General features: G+C 37.1%; 1 protein-coding gene across 1 annotated transcript in view; it reads right to left on the bottom strand.

Annotated features, from left to right (window-relative positions):
• The window catches only part of LOC136881318 (ATP-binding cassette sub-family C member 10), a 146,842-nt gene that overhangs the window by 94,388 nt on the left and 36,378 nt on the right, over positions 1 to 16,076 (bottom strand). The window contains exons 7-9 of the mRNA XM_067154131.2: positions 13,928 to 14,053; positions 13,444 to 13,592; positions 4,083 to 4,202 (exon numbers count right to left, since the gene is read on the bottom strand). Of these exons, the coding sequence (XP_067010232.2) occupies positions 4,083 to 4,202; positions 13,444 to 13,592; positions 13,928 to 14,053 (395 nt within the window). The remainder of the gene's footprint in view (positions 1 to 4,082; positions 4,203 to 13,443; positions 13,593 to 13,927; positions 14,054 to 16,076) is intronic.

Genomic DNA, 16,076 nt, shown 5'->3' with positions numbered 1-16,076 from the left:
TAAGGCTGACTAAACGACCGCTTAATTTTGAGGCTAAATACTGCACTTAAGTAGGAATGGGATACACCTCGAGATATGGCAGAGTGATTAATTGATTTCAGAGGTTAGTTTATATTTTGTCGCGTCTGGTTAAATTACGAAAAGGCTATTATGAAAATTTATAGCGAGAAAGTTATAATTTCTCTACTGGCGCTTGAAGTGTGTTTTCATCATACACATAGTACGATTAAGTTAGGATACGTGACGCTGTTTGAATAAGAAAACTGAAACGTTTGCAACAAAATGCGATCGATCATCTTCGGTACGGTAGCCTATAGTTTTTTCACTTTGTGTATTTGCGAGCTCTCTCGTTGACATTCAAAGGCGATGTTGGAGTTGATTAGTAATACCCATCGACTGCTGTTCTCTAAAGAAAACTCGAAATGGAAGAGGATAACATGTTTTCGTAATAAATGAGTAAATAACGTGGCCGATAGCAGTTGTTAACTCGTTAAGATATCTTTATCTTAATTTTAATGTTATATACAGAAATTAAGTAAGAATGTGATACACCTCAAGATATGGCAGAGTACATCATTGATTTCAGAGGTTATTTCATATCTTCTCGCGTTTAGTTACGGCTATTTACATGTAAATTTTTCGCGAGGAGGTTATTTCTCTACATGCATTTCAAATATGTTTTTATGATAGGCTACATATACGGTTATGTTAAGTGACGCTGTTTGAAGAAGAAAGCTGAGGTGTTTGCCACATAAATCTCTGGAGTGATGCCGTATTTTTCCGAATCCAAGACTTTTTTCTCAGAATCTCATGCGAAAACTCAAGGGTTGTTGCATTCGCGGCCTAACAGTAAGTTAATAGATACCACTAGCAACTACCGCGGTAACCACGCTGCTTCTTTTCACACGCGCAGAACTCGTTGACAATAAACGACCGCCTCTTTACTACACACCGCTAGCCGTGACAACCGGTTGTGCAGTGCCTGTGTGTTTCTCAAATCTGCAGAATGGCATCAAAACATGCGACCCTTCGAATTCTTAGAAAAGCCATGGCTACTCAGTGGCAGAGTCATAACACGTCTATTGTACTTGACGCTTAGTAAAATTAAGGTTTATACACAGCAGGAATATTTTCGCGATGGATAGTCGTATTGTAAAGATACATGGAAAAGGTATTGCCGGCAAATTTTCAACGGGTTCTAGTCGATATTATGATGCCAATTTTAAGTTAATGTTTATTAAACACTTGGAAATGTAGAATAATTGTGCAGCCGCAAGAAAATACGGCATAGGCCTAACTAAAGCCAATATTTGATGTTAGTGTGAAGACAAAGAACTAAAAAAATGCGTACTGCACAAAAAATGCATTCAGTGGTCCGCAACAAGGACGCTTTAAAGAAGTCGAAGGTGAAATTGTGAGGTATGTGCACAAAAAAAGCAAGGGCGGAATGGCCATACCGTGGCGCAATAAACTTGTTCGTTGACATTCAACGTTCGCGATTAGGCCTATAAATCGCTAGCCGCTGAATTTGGCCGAACCCGACAAGCGAGACGTGCGTGTAGTGGTAGCCGGTTATATCTGACGCTACATAAAAGTAACAGTTTTATAGATAGCAAGAATAATTTCCTGATGGATCGTTGTATTGTAGAGACGCATGGAATAGGTATTGCCGGAAAATTTTCAACGAGTTCTTTTCGGTATTATGATGACAATGTTAAGTTAATGGGCCTTAAACCCGCGGAAATAAAGAATAATTGTGCAGCCGCAAAAAAAAAAACCAAAAAAACAAAAAACGGCGTGACGAAAGTCAATGTTCGGCATTTAAAAATAGTCTAAAATGCGTAGGCCTACTGTACAACAAGGCATTCATACTTCTTTTTGAGCCTGATTTAAACTTTTTCAAGGGAAAAGTGGGGTTCATCTTGGATTCGGAGAAATACGCTACTATATTTTTTTCAGAAATAAATTAAACATACACTTTCACCTAGTATCGGATTATGAAAAATAACAAACATGTAAGCTGTAGCGTGGATATCATCTGCGGAAACACAAGTTTTGAACAAACTGATTGCCGTTTCATACCAATTTTAATGTGCATGAAGGGTTTTCCGACTTTTGTACAAAAATCGGATATAACGACAATCCGTTATAGCGAGTGAATTTTTCGCTGTTGTGAATTCTCGCTATAACGGACTTCTACTGTACTAATTGTAAAAGCTGTGTCAGAATTGGAGATGGTCACTCCGAATGGTTCGATACAACCAAAGGAGTACAACAGGGAAGTGCCTTATCACCTCTTCCATTCATAGCAGTTATGGATACCATTTTAAAGGAACTAAAAGGAAAAGGTAATAAAGATCTTCAGGCTCTGGTGTTTGCAGACGATGTAGCAATATGGGATGAAGCAGAGAAGGGAGTGCAAAATAATCTGAATGCATGCTGTAAGAAGTCTGATGATTATGGAATGAAATTGAACCCATCAAAAACAGTAGCATTGAAAATAAGCAGACATAATATAGAATGCAACATAAAAATACAGGACCACCAAGTTGAAGTAGTACACCGATTCAGTTATTTAGGAAGCGTAATGGCTAGTAATAACAGGGCTGAGATAGAAATAACAAACAGAGTAACCAAAGGCTCTAACTTTTACAGTATCATTGGACACCTACTATGGGATGAGAAGGTCCCACAAAGAACAAAAATGACCCTGTACAAGTCATATTTCATTCCCATCCTTACATATTCTCTGGAAACCTGCACACTAACATAAAGGATTGTAGTAGGATTCAAGCCTGTGAAATGAAATTTCTTAGAACTGCCCTCCAAAAGACCCGACTTGATCATGTGAAAAATGATGAGATCCAATCTAACTTAGGTCATCTAGACTTAAATGGTCTGGGGATGTTAAATGAATGAATAGCACAAGGTTACCATGTGCTTATTTGGAAAAGAGAATAACAGGTAGAAGAACAGCTGGAAGACCAAGAAGAAGATGGATGGGCCAACTGAGTGAAGACGTGGAGAGAAGAGGATGGAATTGGGAATCTGTCTTGGACAACGAAATGTTTTTGAATAGGCAACTTTGGAAGATGCTCATTTTCAAACACCCTACGCGGCTCTCTGGAAGGGCAAACCGATGATGATGATGATGATGATGATGATGATAATATAATACCACAGACCACATTTTTAAGATCCACCACAAACACAACATAAAAGCTCTTTCTGGCACTAGTACTAGGTTTGAACCCTGTCCCTGAAAAATCTTGGCAATTACCAAAAGTTATACCTTTATATTCCATCTAGTTGATTATTTGCTTTAGAGATTTATAAAATTCTTCAACATACCATAGTATCTTTTCTTAGAAGATGAAAGATATACTTGTACAATGTTCACATTAAATGGGAGTCCTTGTAGTTGGAATACAATTACTCTGTCTGAAACTGGAGTTATTTTGAGAATTCAAATATACCAATGCCCCTTTGATATTGTCCATTAGTGTATGTGTTTTCCAGACTAAAATAGACTTCTAACTTGATGTTTACAAATACATGACTCTGGCTTGTGATGTCCACTTATACCTAAAATGTGGGTCTCTCCCTAAAACGTCAACCTTCATCCCTTCATCTCTTTCATAGAGAATTCTTACATTGCAAGTGTTCATGTCCAACTGGGGGGATTCTAAACACTCCTTGTTCATTTAAGAGCTGTCCCCAATTCTCTTGAGCTTCATTTTATCTGCAGTTCAAAAATCTGAATACCTCCGTCATGCTTAAACCTACGATCTTAGGATCCAGAAGACAAAACGCAACCATTCACTCACACAAGGATCTATTTATAAGATATATGCAGTTCATCGTTAAGTCCTGCATTTTTATTATGTGGCTAAGTAAATATTCTCCATCCTGGAGTGTAGTTTTATTTAAATCTCCTTTATTGCTGGAGACTAATAACAGAAGGAAGGTTAATCTTACACACTGAGTAACTATTATAACAACACTGTAACAAAATTATTTCTAAAATGTAGGATCTATTATCATTAAAATTCTTAACAGTTAAATTACCAAACAGTTCTCACCTCAAGGAGTTTTTGTATTCTTTTAAGTGATACCCATGCCTCTGTGAGACCATTGAGAACCCAAGGAAAGGCATTTAATGGAGCTATCAGCATATTCAGTAAGGCAATGCTGGTAAATACCTGGAAAGAAAAAAGAACAATTAATACAGCTTAATTCATGTTCTTAGATGACATAGGCATTTACAAGTAAGATGGTTAATATTTCATATTCTCACCCTCAGCTTATACCAACTAGATCAAAAACTTTCTATCAACTTGAAATCACATGTCAAAAAGAAGAAGAAGAAGAAGCGGTGTTCCTGAACTGTATAATTTAAACTTAATCTAAATTAAGAGCGAAAGACAACATATGTTCATTCACCAAAGATGTGTTTCACATTTTGTGTTTGGTATTTTAGGCATAGCTGAAGAGGTAGGATAATCTTATCTTCTCGACATCAGCGTACTGGAAGAAGTAAATCAGTCCATAAAGGCTGTTTCTATAATGACTGTTTACGTTTACTCTGACCTTCTGGTATTACAGTATGAAAATATGCTTTTAATACGTACTGACGTGGGTTCTTACAAGCTAAAAGCTATGGATGGATTACAGAACCTTAATCACAAGATGATAAAAGATAATTTACGCCTTTAAACAAGATGGCGACTACTGTGTGTGAGTCTGTGATATCCGTAGTAGATAATGGTGTAAGATGCAGTGAAAAATGTGGCAAATGCAGAAGAGTAGTTAAAAATGGGATTCTGTGTCGTAAGTGTGATGAATGGTACCATTTTCGTTGTGCAAATATTGTAAATAGGACTGATATTGAAGAAAGTGAGTGGCTGTGTCCCGAGTGTAAACAAACTGGTAGTGAGGCAGAACAACAAGAAAGAGAGACTTACGAAACTATAATTAAGATTTTAGGAGTGCTACAAGAGGACTTATGCGCTCTGAAACATGAAAATGAAAGCTTAAAGGACAGAATAAAGAAACTGGAAGATAAAGAAGACATTGGAGAAGAAAGATCGCCGTGGACGGAAGTGACGCGTGGCCATTTTAGGCCTAATGTTAAACATATGGGAGAAACTACGTACAACTTAAAACCGGGAAAAAAATCTTTGCAGTGCCAAAATAGATTTCAGTTATTGCAGCAAGTTCCAGAAGAAGACACACCAAGTTTTCCAAATAATTTTAAATCCAGTGGAGGTAAGCTACAGAAGAAGAAAACCAACCGAAAGTCAAGATCGCCAAAGATTCACCTCTACGCAGACAGTCAAGGGCGGGGTATGGCAGAAGGCATCAAGGAAGAGCTGCAGAATCCAGAGACTGAGGTTTTAGGACTAATAAAACCAGGTGCCAAAACTGAAGACGTCCTTTCAAGTTGTGATACTGTGTTAGAGAAGGACAATTATGTGGTGATTGTGAGTGGTACAAATGACATTGCTGCAAATGAAGGTGAGGAACTAATTACGACTCTCAGAGGTAAGATTTCCAAACTACCTGACTCAAAAGTAATTGTAGTAAATGTGCCACACAGGTATGACCTTTTAGAGGACTCATGTGTGAACAAAGCTGTACATAATGTAAATATAAAAATCAAGAGATTATGTAAGAGTTTTAGAAATGTCTATGTAGTAGATAATTTAGGTCTTGGCAGGCAAATGTTCACTAGACATGGGTTACATCTAAATGGTAATGGAAAAGCAACTCTCTGTCGACAAATTGCTACAATTATCAACAGAGATTTGCAAACTAATCTGTACTTAAGAAAACCCATACCACTAAACTGGCACATACAGGGAAACTTGCCAGAAAACCCAGACCCTTAAATCAAGATCTATGTACAAGGATCTATGTTCCAGGGAAGTTCTCAACTCATGAGTCAAACGTTACCCAATTGCAACAGTCAAGTTTTAGGGAGGAAGGAGGTCTGAGATTGCTCTTGGTAAACTGTCAGAGTGTAGTAAATAAACAATTAAAATTCGGTACATTGATAGAATCTTATGATTACAAGTTGTCCATTTCATGACCGTATCGATGTTTAATCAAGAAGTAAGTATAAATAACCACCTAATCGATACTTTATTAATGCTAACCAAGCAGGAAACATTACGAACATCTATCTTAATCTGAAGTTTTAATTTTATTCAATTTTGCCTGAGGCATTAATAAAGTATCGATTAGGTGGTTATTTATACTTACTTCTTGATTAAACATCGATACGGTCATGAAATGGACAACTTGTAATACGAATGCTAACCAAGCAGGAAACATTACGAACATCTATCTTAATCTGAAGTTTTAATTTTATTCAATTTTGCCTGAGGCATTAATAAAGTATCGATTAGGTGGTTATTTATACTTACTTCTTGATTAAACATCGATACGGTCATGAAATGGACAACTTGTAATACGAATGCTAACCAAGCAGGAAACATTACGAACATCTATCTTAATCTGAAGTTTTAATTTTATTCAATTTTGCCTGAGGCATTAATAAAGTATCGATTAGGTGGTTATTTATACTTACTTCTTGAGAATCTTATGAGACGGATGTGGTGATAGGAGTGGAATCGTGGTTGAGAGAAGGGGTGGGTAATACAGAAGTATTTCCAGAAGGGTATACAGTCTATCGTAGAGACCGAGGAGATAAAAAGGGAGGAGGGGTATTTATTCTGGTGAAGGAAACTTACTGTTCGCATGAATGGTTTACTGATGAAAGGGATGAAATATTAGGGATAAAATTAGTTTGTGATAATATGAAGGAGGTGGGAATTATAGGAACATATAGGCCTGGAAGAGAGGAAAGAGACATGGAAATATTTGAGAAAATAATAGATTATACTCATAAAAACAATAATGATATGGTCATAATTGGGGGAGATCTAAACTTGCCTGAAGTTGAATGGAATGGAGCTGCAAGTGAAGCCCATGAACAGAAACTGGCAAATAAGTTAATTTGGGAGGGAGGATTTACACAAGTAGTACAAGAACCAACTCGTCTCAACAACTTGCTAGATGTATTCTTGGTTAAACCATGGGAAATTGTTGATAAAACTGAGGTAGTTGAAGGAATAAGTGACCATAAGGCTGTAATAATGGATGTAGGACTCGTACCAAAAATGCTTAATAAGAGGGTCACAAAAGACAAGAAATTATACAGAAAAACTAAAGTTGATGAATTTGGGACTTACCTTAAATGACAATTCAGTTGTTGGATACGTGAAGGGAATAATGTGGATACACTTTGGGCTAAATTTAAAGGAATCATTTGGGAAGGAGAGAAGAGATTTGTATCTGTTAAGAAGGGTAAAATGACCTCAGACCCTGTTTATTACACAAGGGAAATGTTGTTGTTTGAGTCATCAGTCCATAGACTGGTTTGATGCAGCCCTCCATGCCACCCTATCCTGTGCTAACCTTTTCATTTCTACGTAACTATTGCATCCTACATCTGCTCTAATCTGTTTGTCATATTCAGACCTTGGTCTACCCCTACCGTTCTTGCCACCTACACTTCCTTCAAAAACCAACTGAACAAGTCCTGGGTGTCTTAAGATGTGTCAAATAAGAAAATTAAAAAGAAAATGTAGAATAGTAAACAGGAAAATCAAAGAAGGTAGGGAGAATAGAGAAACTAGGAAACAGCTAATGAGGGAACTGAATAGAGTGAAAAAGGAAGCAAAAGAGAATTATATGAATGGCATTCTTCAAGAGGGTAATGACCACAAAGGGAAATGGAAAAAGCTGTATTCATATATTAGGAATCAAAAAGGAAAAGGAATCCAAATTCCTACAATGGTGGGAGAAGGGGGTGAACACTATTTAACAGATACTGAGAAAGCAAACCTCTTTAGTAGGGAATTCCGAGATTCAGTAGAAGCTTGTCAGGACTTGGAAACCGTAACAGAAAATAGAAAGGGAGAGACACAGAGGGAAACAAGAAGCTTCTCATTCACAAATGAAGATATTTTCAGAGAAATCCAACTGCTTCAGCAAGGAAAAGCAGCAGGAAGTGATAAATTACTGGGGAGGTATTAAAGACAATGGGGTGGTATATAGTGCCTTATTTAAAATTTCTCTTTGACTATGTCATAAATAATAGTGTGATACCAAAGGAATGGAAGGAATCTATAATAATACCAATTTATAAAGGAAAGGGTGATAAAAGGAAACCAGAGAACTACAGACCAATCAGCCTGACCAGTATAGTTTGTAAAATACTGGAGAGTTTAATAGCAAAGTACATCAGAGGGATATGTGATGATAAAAATTGGTTCATAAGGAGCCAGTATGGATTTAGAAAGAAATTTTCTTGCGAGGCACAACTGGTGGGATTTCAGCAGGACATATCAGATCAGTTAGATTCAGGAGGCCAGTTAGATTGCATAGCCATAGATCTTTCCAAAGCCTTTGATAGAGTGGAACATGGAATATTATTAAAGAAATTGGAGGGAATAGGATTGGACGTAAGGGTTATACGTTGGATAAGAACATTTCTAAATTCAAGGGTTCAGAAAGTCAAAGTAGGAAATAATATATCACAGGAAGAGAAAGTTTGGAAGGGAATTGCACAGGGTAGTATAATCGGTCCGTTACTTTTCGTAATATACGCAAATGATTTAGGGAACAATATAACATCGAAAATAAGATTGTATGCAGATGACATAATTGTTTATAGGGAAATAAATAACATTGAGGATTGTTCAGAATTACAAAGGGACCTTGACAGTATCCAAGAATGGGTTGAAGAAAATAATATGAAGATTAATGGAGGCAAATCAACTGTTACAACATTTACAAACAGGAGCTTTAAAACTGAATTTGAATATACTTTGGATGAGGTAGTTATCCCAAAAGATGGTAAGTGCAAATACTTAGGCGTAAGATTTGAAAGTAATTTGCACTGGAAGGGTCATGTTGATGACATTGTTGGGAAAGCATACAGATCGTTACATGTCATAATGAGGCTACTTAAAGGATGCAACAAAGAATTAAAAGAGAAAAGTTACCTAAGTATGGTTCGTCCATTATTGGAATATGCAAACAATGTTTGGGATCCTCACCAAGAATACCTAATAAAAGAACTAGATGGTGTGCAGAGGAAAGCAGCAAGGTTTGTAACAGGGGATTTCAGGAGAAAGAGTAGTGTATCAGAAATGTTAAAGGAACTTGGGTGGGAAACTTTAAGTAAGAGAAGGGAGAAAACTAGACTTATAGGATTATATAGAGCCTATACAGGAGAAGAAGCATGGGGAGATATCCGTGAGAGGCTTCGGTTGGAAAATAATTATATTGGTAGAACTGACCACAAGTACAAAATTAGAAGGAATTTTAGCAGAAGCGATTGGGGTAAATTTTCTTTCATTGGGAAGGGCGTGAAGGAGTGGAACAGTTTACCAGGGGTAGTGTTTGACCCTTTTCCAAAATCTGTACAGATATTCAAGAAGAGAATAAACAACAACAGAGATAATAAATTAAATGTTAGAGGGCATTCGACCAGTGGAGGATATTGTAAATAATAAATGTGTGTGATTAAATTAATTCCATCCCCTGGTCTAAGGAGTTTGGACAGCCCAAGTAGGGGACTGCCTGTAGGGGTGAAGTACAGTGGGGACTTCGAGGGCCCTGGGACCGCTACGGTAGCTGTGAAGGCCCTTCAGGAACTCTGAAAAGTGGTGGCAAAAGGGGCTCTGGTTAAGACGCAGCAGGTCGTTATGCTACTTAGGTTCCAAAATGGGTAAAATATAAATATGTAAATAAATTCAATGTTAATTTTAATCTTATACCAGTTGTATAGTATTATTAGAAGTAATTTCACATACCGTACTGTATATGAGTTGACTATGTTTGTAAGATATTATAAGTAGAATTTTGTAAACAATATAAATTTATTAAGGATGATGTGTGTGTTTAATAGAAAAAATTATTAGCGTAAATTGTATAATATTGTATTCTAGGAAAATTTTCTTCGTCTCCTGTTAATTTAAAATTTAGTGCTTGACAATAATGTATTTTTGTGTACCATTTGCCACCGAGGTAGACACCTCATTTGCAAATAAAGAGATTTTGATTTTGATTTGATTTTGATAATGTATGTAGCTTACAGAATCTTAATTTAATAATCTTCTATAAATGATTGTGCATGTTACTGTAACATTATATACGAATGTATGATATATTTGGTGTACATAACAGCCTCTACAATTAGTTTTTACTATTAGATTTTTTTAATGTTTCAACGTTGATATTTCTTCCACTTTTGGTCTGCTAGTACGGTATCATTCAATGCTCTCTCTTTCCAATGATAGCTCGGAACAAACCACTTAGAATATATAATTTTTACCATATTGGTCATTGTTGGTCCGTACTGACCGTTATCAACAATGTGCTTTTCTTTGGATCTGCCTTGTCAATACTTAGCAAGTACAATGTTCATTTATTGTCTATTAATATAGAGTCTATGAGTATATGTTTTGAGAACATAAATTCTCTTCTTCAGCTCACAGCATTTTTTTTTTGCAGCAAAGTTCTGAATAGTAGTACCGAATTTGATATCATACGTTATTATCGCTCGTTTGAGTCAGTCATAACATGATGATTTACATGGTGTATTGTTGGGTTGTTATACTAACCTAACCCCATGGCCTTGGCCTACCAAGCGACCGCTGCTGAGCCCAAAGGCCTGCAGATTACGAGATGCTGTGTGGTCAGCACAACAAAATCCTCTTGGCCGTTATTCTTGGTTTTCTAGACTGGGGCTGCTATCTCACCATCAGATAACTCCTCAATTCTAATCACGTAGGCTGAGTTGACCTCGAACCTGCCCTCAGATCCAGATAAAAATTCCTGGTCTGACTGGGAATCGAACCTAGGGCCTCTGGGTAAGAGGCAGGCATGCTACCCCTCTACCATGGGGTGGGCTGTGTTGTTATACTACTGTAGGTTATATGAGCAGTTGTTTACTATGACCAGTACCCTGCCACAGTAATATGATATGGCTGAGGATCTGAGTAAACTGTTGGAGGATTTGAATAGATGTATATTAAGTAACAGTTCCTTTGGCGCTAAAGGTCTTGTACTGAGCATTCAGAACCACCCCGGTGAAAGTTTAATGGGGCTTATGGTTCCAATCTGTAGCTAGCTTCAGGTAGTTCCCGCTGGAAATTTTAGATGGCGCCAGAGGTCATTCACAACGTGTAAATATTTGTAGGCATGAAATGAGCGATATTAATAATTAAAGGTAGTTTGCCTCGAAGTGAAGTATTTCAAGTCTAACCTCAATCAGTGCGCCCTTCTGACAAAGAATTAGTTGTATCATGTCAAGTATTATGGAGATAATATTGCTGGATTGTATTGAATCAAGACTTTACTCAATCGATTAACCTTGTTCAAACTAATATCTATTTTAAGCGATAGTTTCCATGATGTTACATTATTTGTGTTGTTTGAATTCCAAGTGCCCTCCTTGTGCTTGTTTATTAAAAATATATCTTCACCAGTCCTCCTGAAATCCTGTATTTTCTGTTTGAGTACACCTCAGGGGCTGGAAGCTGAATGGTTCTAGTAATGTATTTCTATATATTTCCTGCCTCAGTGCATTTAATTCTGTTATTTTAATTTTTTTGCTGGCGAGATGTACTGTTTACAGTGCACTATGTCTTCTGGTATGGGCTATATCAAATTTGTTACTTTCATTGACCTGTCTGTCTCAGTCTCATCCTTGGCTTTGACAATATGAAAGTGACTGAAGTATGAGTGACGCTAGTAATACCATTGCTTATGCAGCCAGTCCCTGTTATGAATGGTGTGAAAATATCACTCGTAGGGTCGGTTGGTGCATGCATTTCAGTGGGCTTGGCAGACTGATGTGTAATAGCAACGGTTGGCTCAGTGAGGAAAGCAACAGGAAACTACCTCACTCCTCATTTCCCTAGTACGCCTCTTCAGTGACGCCTAGGCTATTTATGACAGCTGTTGGCGGAGCTGCAGAGGATCAAACCAGCCTTCGGGCTGATTACCCAACATACATACATTTTTATTTTCACATGGTACTTGGATATTGATGTGATACCCCATTCTCTTGCAAATGGTATGCTCTGCTGTCTTGCTTTTGAAGGAATTTCTTATTTGTTATAACATCAGCTTTGTGTTAATGTGTCAATCATTCATTTGAAGTTAAAGCTGCTTTCAGGTGTGAGGTTATATTCTCAATAACATAGTATGCCACACGAACTGCAACATAGTAAGTACTTGAAAATAAAAATATGTGAATATTAATGTATTGGGCATGGAAGTAGTAGAACTGCATTATAATCAACGGAGGGGGGGAGGGTTAGGGGGGAGCTGTAATCATAACCGGATGTGCGTTACTGCGCCAGATATTACTTCTCTGCACTATCTGTTGATAATAATGCACACTGTGGCGCTATCTCAAATTTCGGACTGAAACTACTAGCCCCTAGGCTTGGAACTGAAATTCATCATTGAGTTACATCTCTATTCTATTCTATCCTCTTTGTTCAGAACTTCCTGCAAATACAGACCCAGAGTGCATCAATTCACATGTGGTTTTTTAAATTTGCAATTCTAAGTGGAAGAAACACTGATTTTGGTTGCTTCATACATACAAAGAAGGCAGAGATCTTCAGTTTCAAAGATATATCATATTTATCTCGACAACAAGTGAAAAGAAAATGAAGTTAGGTCTACAGAAGTCTATACCGCACATGGAGGTTGGTAGCATGTGAAGAAAAAGGAATTCTATATGACATATGGAGGTTGGCATGAACAGGGTTAAGAGTATGATTCCAGTGTATGCAACCCTCACCATAATTACTTGTTTTGAGAACTGGAAAAGATCTAAAGGAAAGCAGCATCCATGTGATTTCTGACAAAAGAGTAGTGTTATGAATTATGAAAATGTTACAATCTTCGTGCTGGGAAGACTCAGGAGTAAGGAGAAGAACTGCTCTACTAAGCATTAAGTTCTGAGCTGTCAGTGAAGGGATGGCACTGAATGATATTGGTGGACATTAGGATGAATAGAGTTTTATTTCCAATTTCTTTGAAATCACTTATGAAAAGCCTAGGAAAACAACTGAAAGGATCTGCCAGCTAGGCGACAGCCCAAAATGCAGATGAGTGGTAAAAAGACAAAGAAAAGAACATCATTTCATGTATTTATAAACTGTGAGAAAATTAAGAATGCAATCAACTTTTTACTGAGAGATCACATGGAGGGAGGTTATTTTAATTTAAATTGTCCCAAGATTATTTTTATTAAAATGATTATATTATTCTAATACTGGAAACTCATTGTGAACAGAATAGTAAATAATCTGACTGAAACATATAAGGTGCTGTTAGTGATTAACTTACAGTGGCTGCTGTCAGTCTGTTTCCCAATAACACGTATGTTGAGAAGGTTAATATTGAAATAAGAACAGGAGTTGTAGCCCAAAAGTACACACAAAGGGCATCCAGATACTTCCTGCCTTTCAAATACTTAAGCTCTGCATTACGTAACTCTGGAACCAACACAACAACAGTTATTACAATCCAAGCAGTTATAAAATAGCAGTAAACAGAAATTGTTATTTTACATGAACAAAATGACATGTTTGGCCTGTACTGTAAACTTTGAACGGTTTGAAGATATTAAAATTAAAAGTTTACAAATTTATTTACTCAAAGTTAGTTTCGGTAGACTGAAGAGCTTAACTGAAAGGCTTTTCTTTTCACGCTCTTTATAGTATTTCCTTACCAGCAGTTAACAAGAGGGTGTTTGTAGACTACTCATGTGGCAGATTAACTGAGTAAATACTGTTTTAAGTAACACAGAAGGTAACACAATAGTACTCACCACTAACTTTACGCACAAAATATTCTTCCCATACATGGACTTTCAAAGCACGAATACCTCTTAAGATTTCTGTCATCATTTGAACACGTTGATCTTTGCAAGTCATCATTTTTGTACTCAATTCACCTAAAAACAAGAATACAGATATATTTTTATACAATTTCTATGAGAACTTCAGCATACCAAACCCACTGAAATACAAGTATCAACCAACCCTATGAGCAATAGATTCACACCAATCATAACAGGGACTGGGTGCAAAACAAGGAATGGCATTATTAACGTCGCTCATACCTTGATCACTTTCATGTTGTCAATGCTAAGGATGAGGCTGACACAGGTGAACGAAAGTAACACATTTGTTCTAGCCCACACCAGAAGACATAGTGCACTGTAAATGCTAGATCTTGTCAGCAAAGGTACCCTTTATTAGTGACAACTATTAATTACCAACCGATACAAAAGTAATACCTTCATGAAACACCTTGTTCTTGTTGTAGTACCATATCCTGATCGAACGTCAGCTGTCGTCGGGGCGATCTGATTCCTGCTTTCAGCAAGTCAGAAAAGTGAGGGAGTACAAGGTCCATACCATTCTCGTACATTCCGTAGCCAATTTTACCTTGTAAGGTAACCTGAAGAAGTCTGTATTTACAATTTCTAAGTTTCTTCTTTCTGATGTTGTGCATGACCTCTAATTCTTTGTTCAGGTGCTGGAGTACTTCAATGTTATTCTATCATGATATTCTGAGGAAGTGTAGCACCACATTTCTAAGGATAAAGATTTTTGGTGATGTTCTCTGGTAGAGCCCAGGCCTCAGCACCATAATGTATGACAGAGAATACATAATACTGAAGTAAACGTAGATGCAGACCAATATTTAAGACCCTATTACTAAGGATTTTACTCATTCTCTTGAATACAGTCCTTGCCTGTTCAACCTAGGACCTAATTTCAATAGCATCGTTCCAGCTGTGATGAACGTCTACAGTCCTTCAATATAGGTTCCAGCATTGTGCAGAACCTGTTTCCAGCAAAGTGGAAGCTGTAGTATCCCTCTAGTGGCACCTGTTCTCTGGAAGGTGTGAAGGAGCAATCTCTTGCCTGCACATACTGTCTACAATATTAGATTTCATCCCAGATACCGCCCAGTGGTGATTAGGAGGAGGGAGGTGAGCAACTTCGTGGAGAAAACATTACATTTTAATTCCATTTTAACTGCCTGAAACTAGGAATTATTTAAAAAAAGCTATTTGCAACAAGCCGTGTTGTATTTTCAACTAATTCATTCCTTTAAAATTTTGTTAACAAAATTATTTTTTGGAAATATGCAGGAAGGGTAGCAGGGGTATATTTCTGCCAAGGTTAACTGTACTACATGATGTTTAATTGTATAATCACACCGTACTTCTATTTAATTGTAACAGATGTGCAATTGTTCCTTTGGTGGAAGTTTTACTGTATAGTATTGAACTGAAATGTCAAAAAAACTATTATTACAACACTAAGTTAGTAGACTGTCAAATCTGTCCCTCTCTGTTCAAGTTTGCTCAGAAAGAACAAAAAACTTAACATTTTGTAAGCTATTTTTTCAGTTTAGATGTATCCCACTGCTATATCCCTCAAACCCTAGTACATTTTGTCCGTCCCCCAATACTTCTAATTCCCAATCACTGCTTCATAGACGTGCAAGTCACCTATAGGCGTCAACTTGAAAGACCTGCACCAGACCTCTCCAGAGGCCACATGCCATAAAATATATTGCCTAAACTATGAAAACAGATTTAGAATTCTATGTGAACGCGACAATTTATTTTTATAACTGACTTGTCACACAGTGTGTTGTCAAGCATTTTAGAGCTGCCAGCAGCATGAATTAAGGCCATTCCAAACATAGAGCACAAACATTACTCAGAAATGCAGTTTGTCCCTTCAATTTCACTTGCCTTACCTAAGTTGTTGTTCTCTGTTGAGTAAACCATCAAGACACAGCCCACAACCAAATGTTGATTCTGTAGTCAGATCATCAATCACCAAATCTACTTGAGTAGTATTAGCAGTATGCAAGCCACTGGACGCCACTGTAAATAACCACCAGCTGACAGAACTGCTAGATGGTGTTTCCACATCAACCAACATGAATAAAAT

This window comes from Anabrus simplex, chromosome 9, assembly GCF_040414725.1.
Source record: "Anabrus simplex isolate iqAnaSimp1 chromosome 9, ASM4041472v1, whole genome shotgun sequence".
Lineage (NCBI taxonomy): Eukaryota > Metazoa > Arthropoda > Insecta > Orthoptera > Tettigoniidae > Anabrus > Anabrus simplex.
This window is presented reverse-complemented; position numbering and strand designations above follow the sequence as displayed.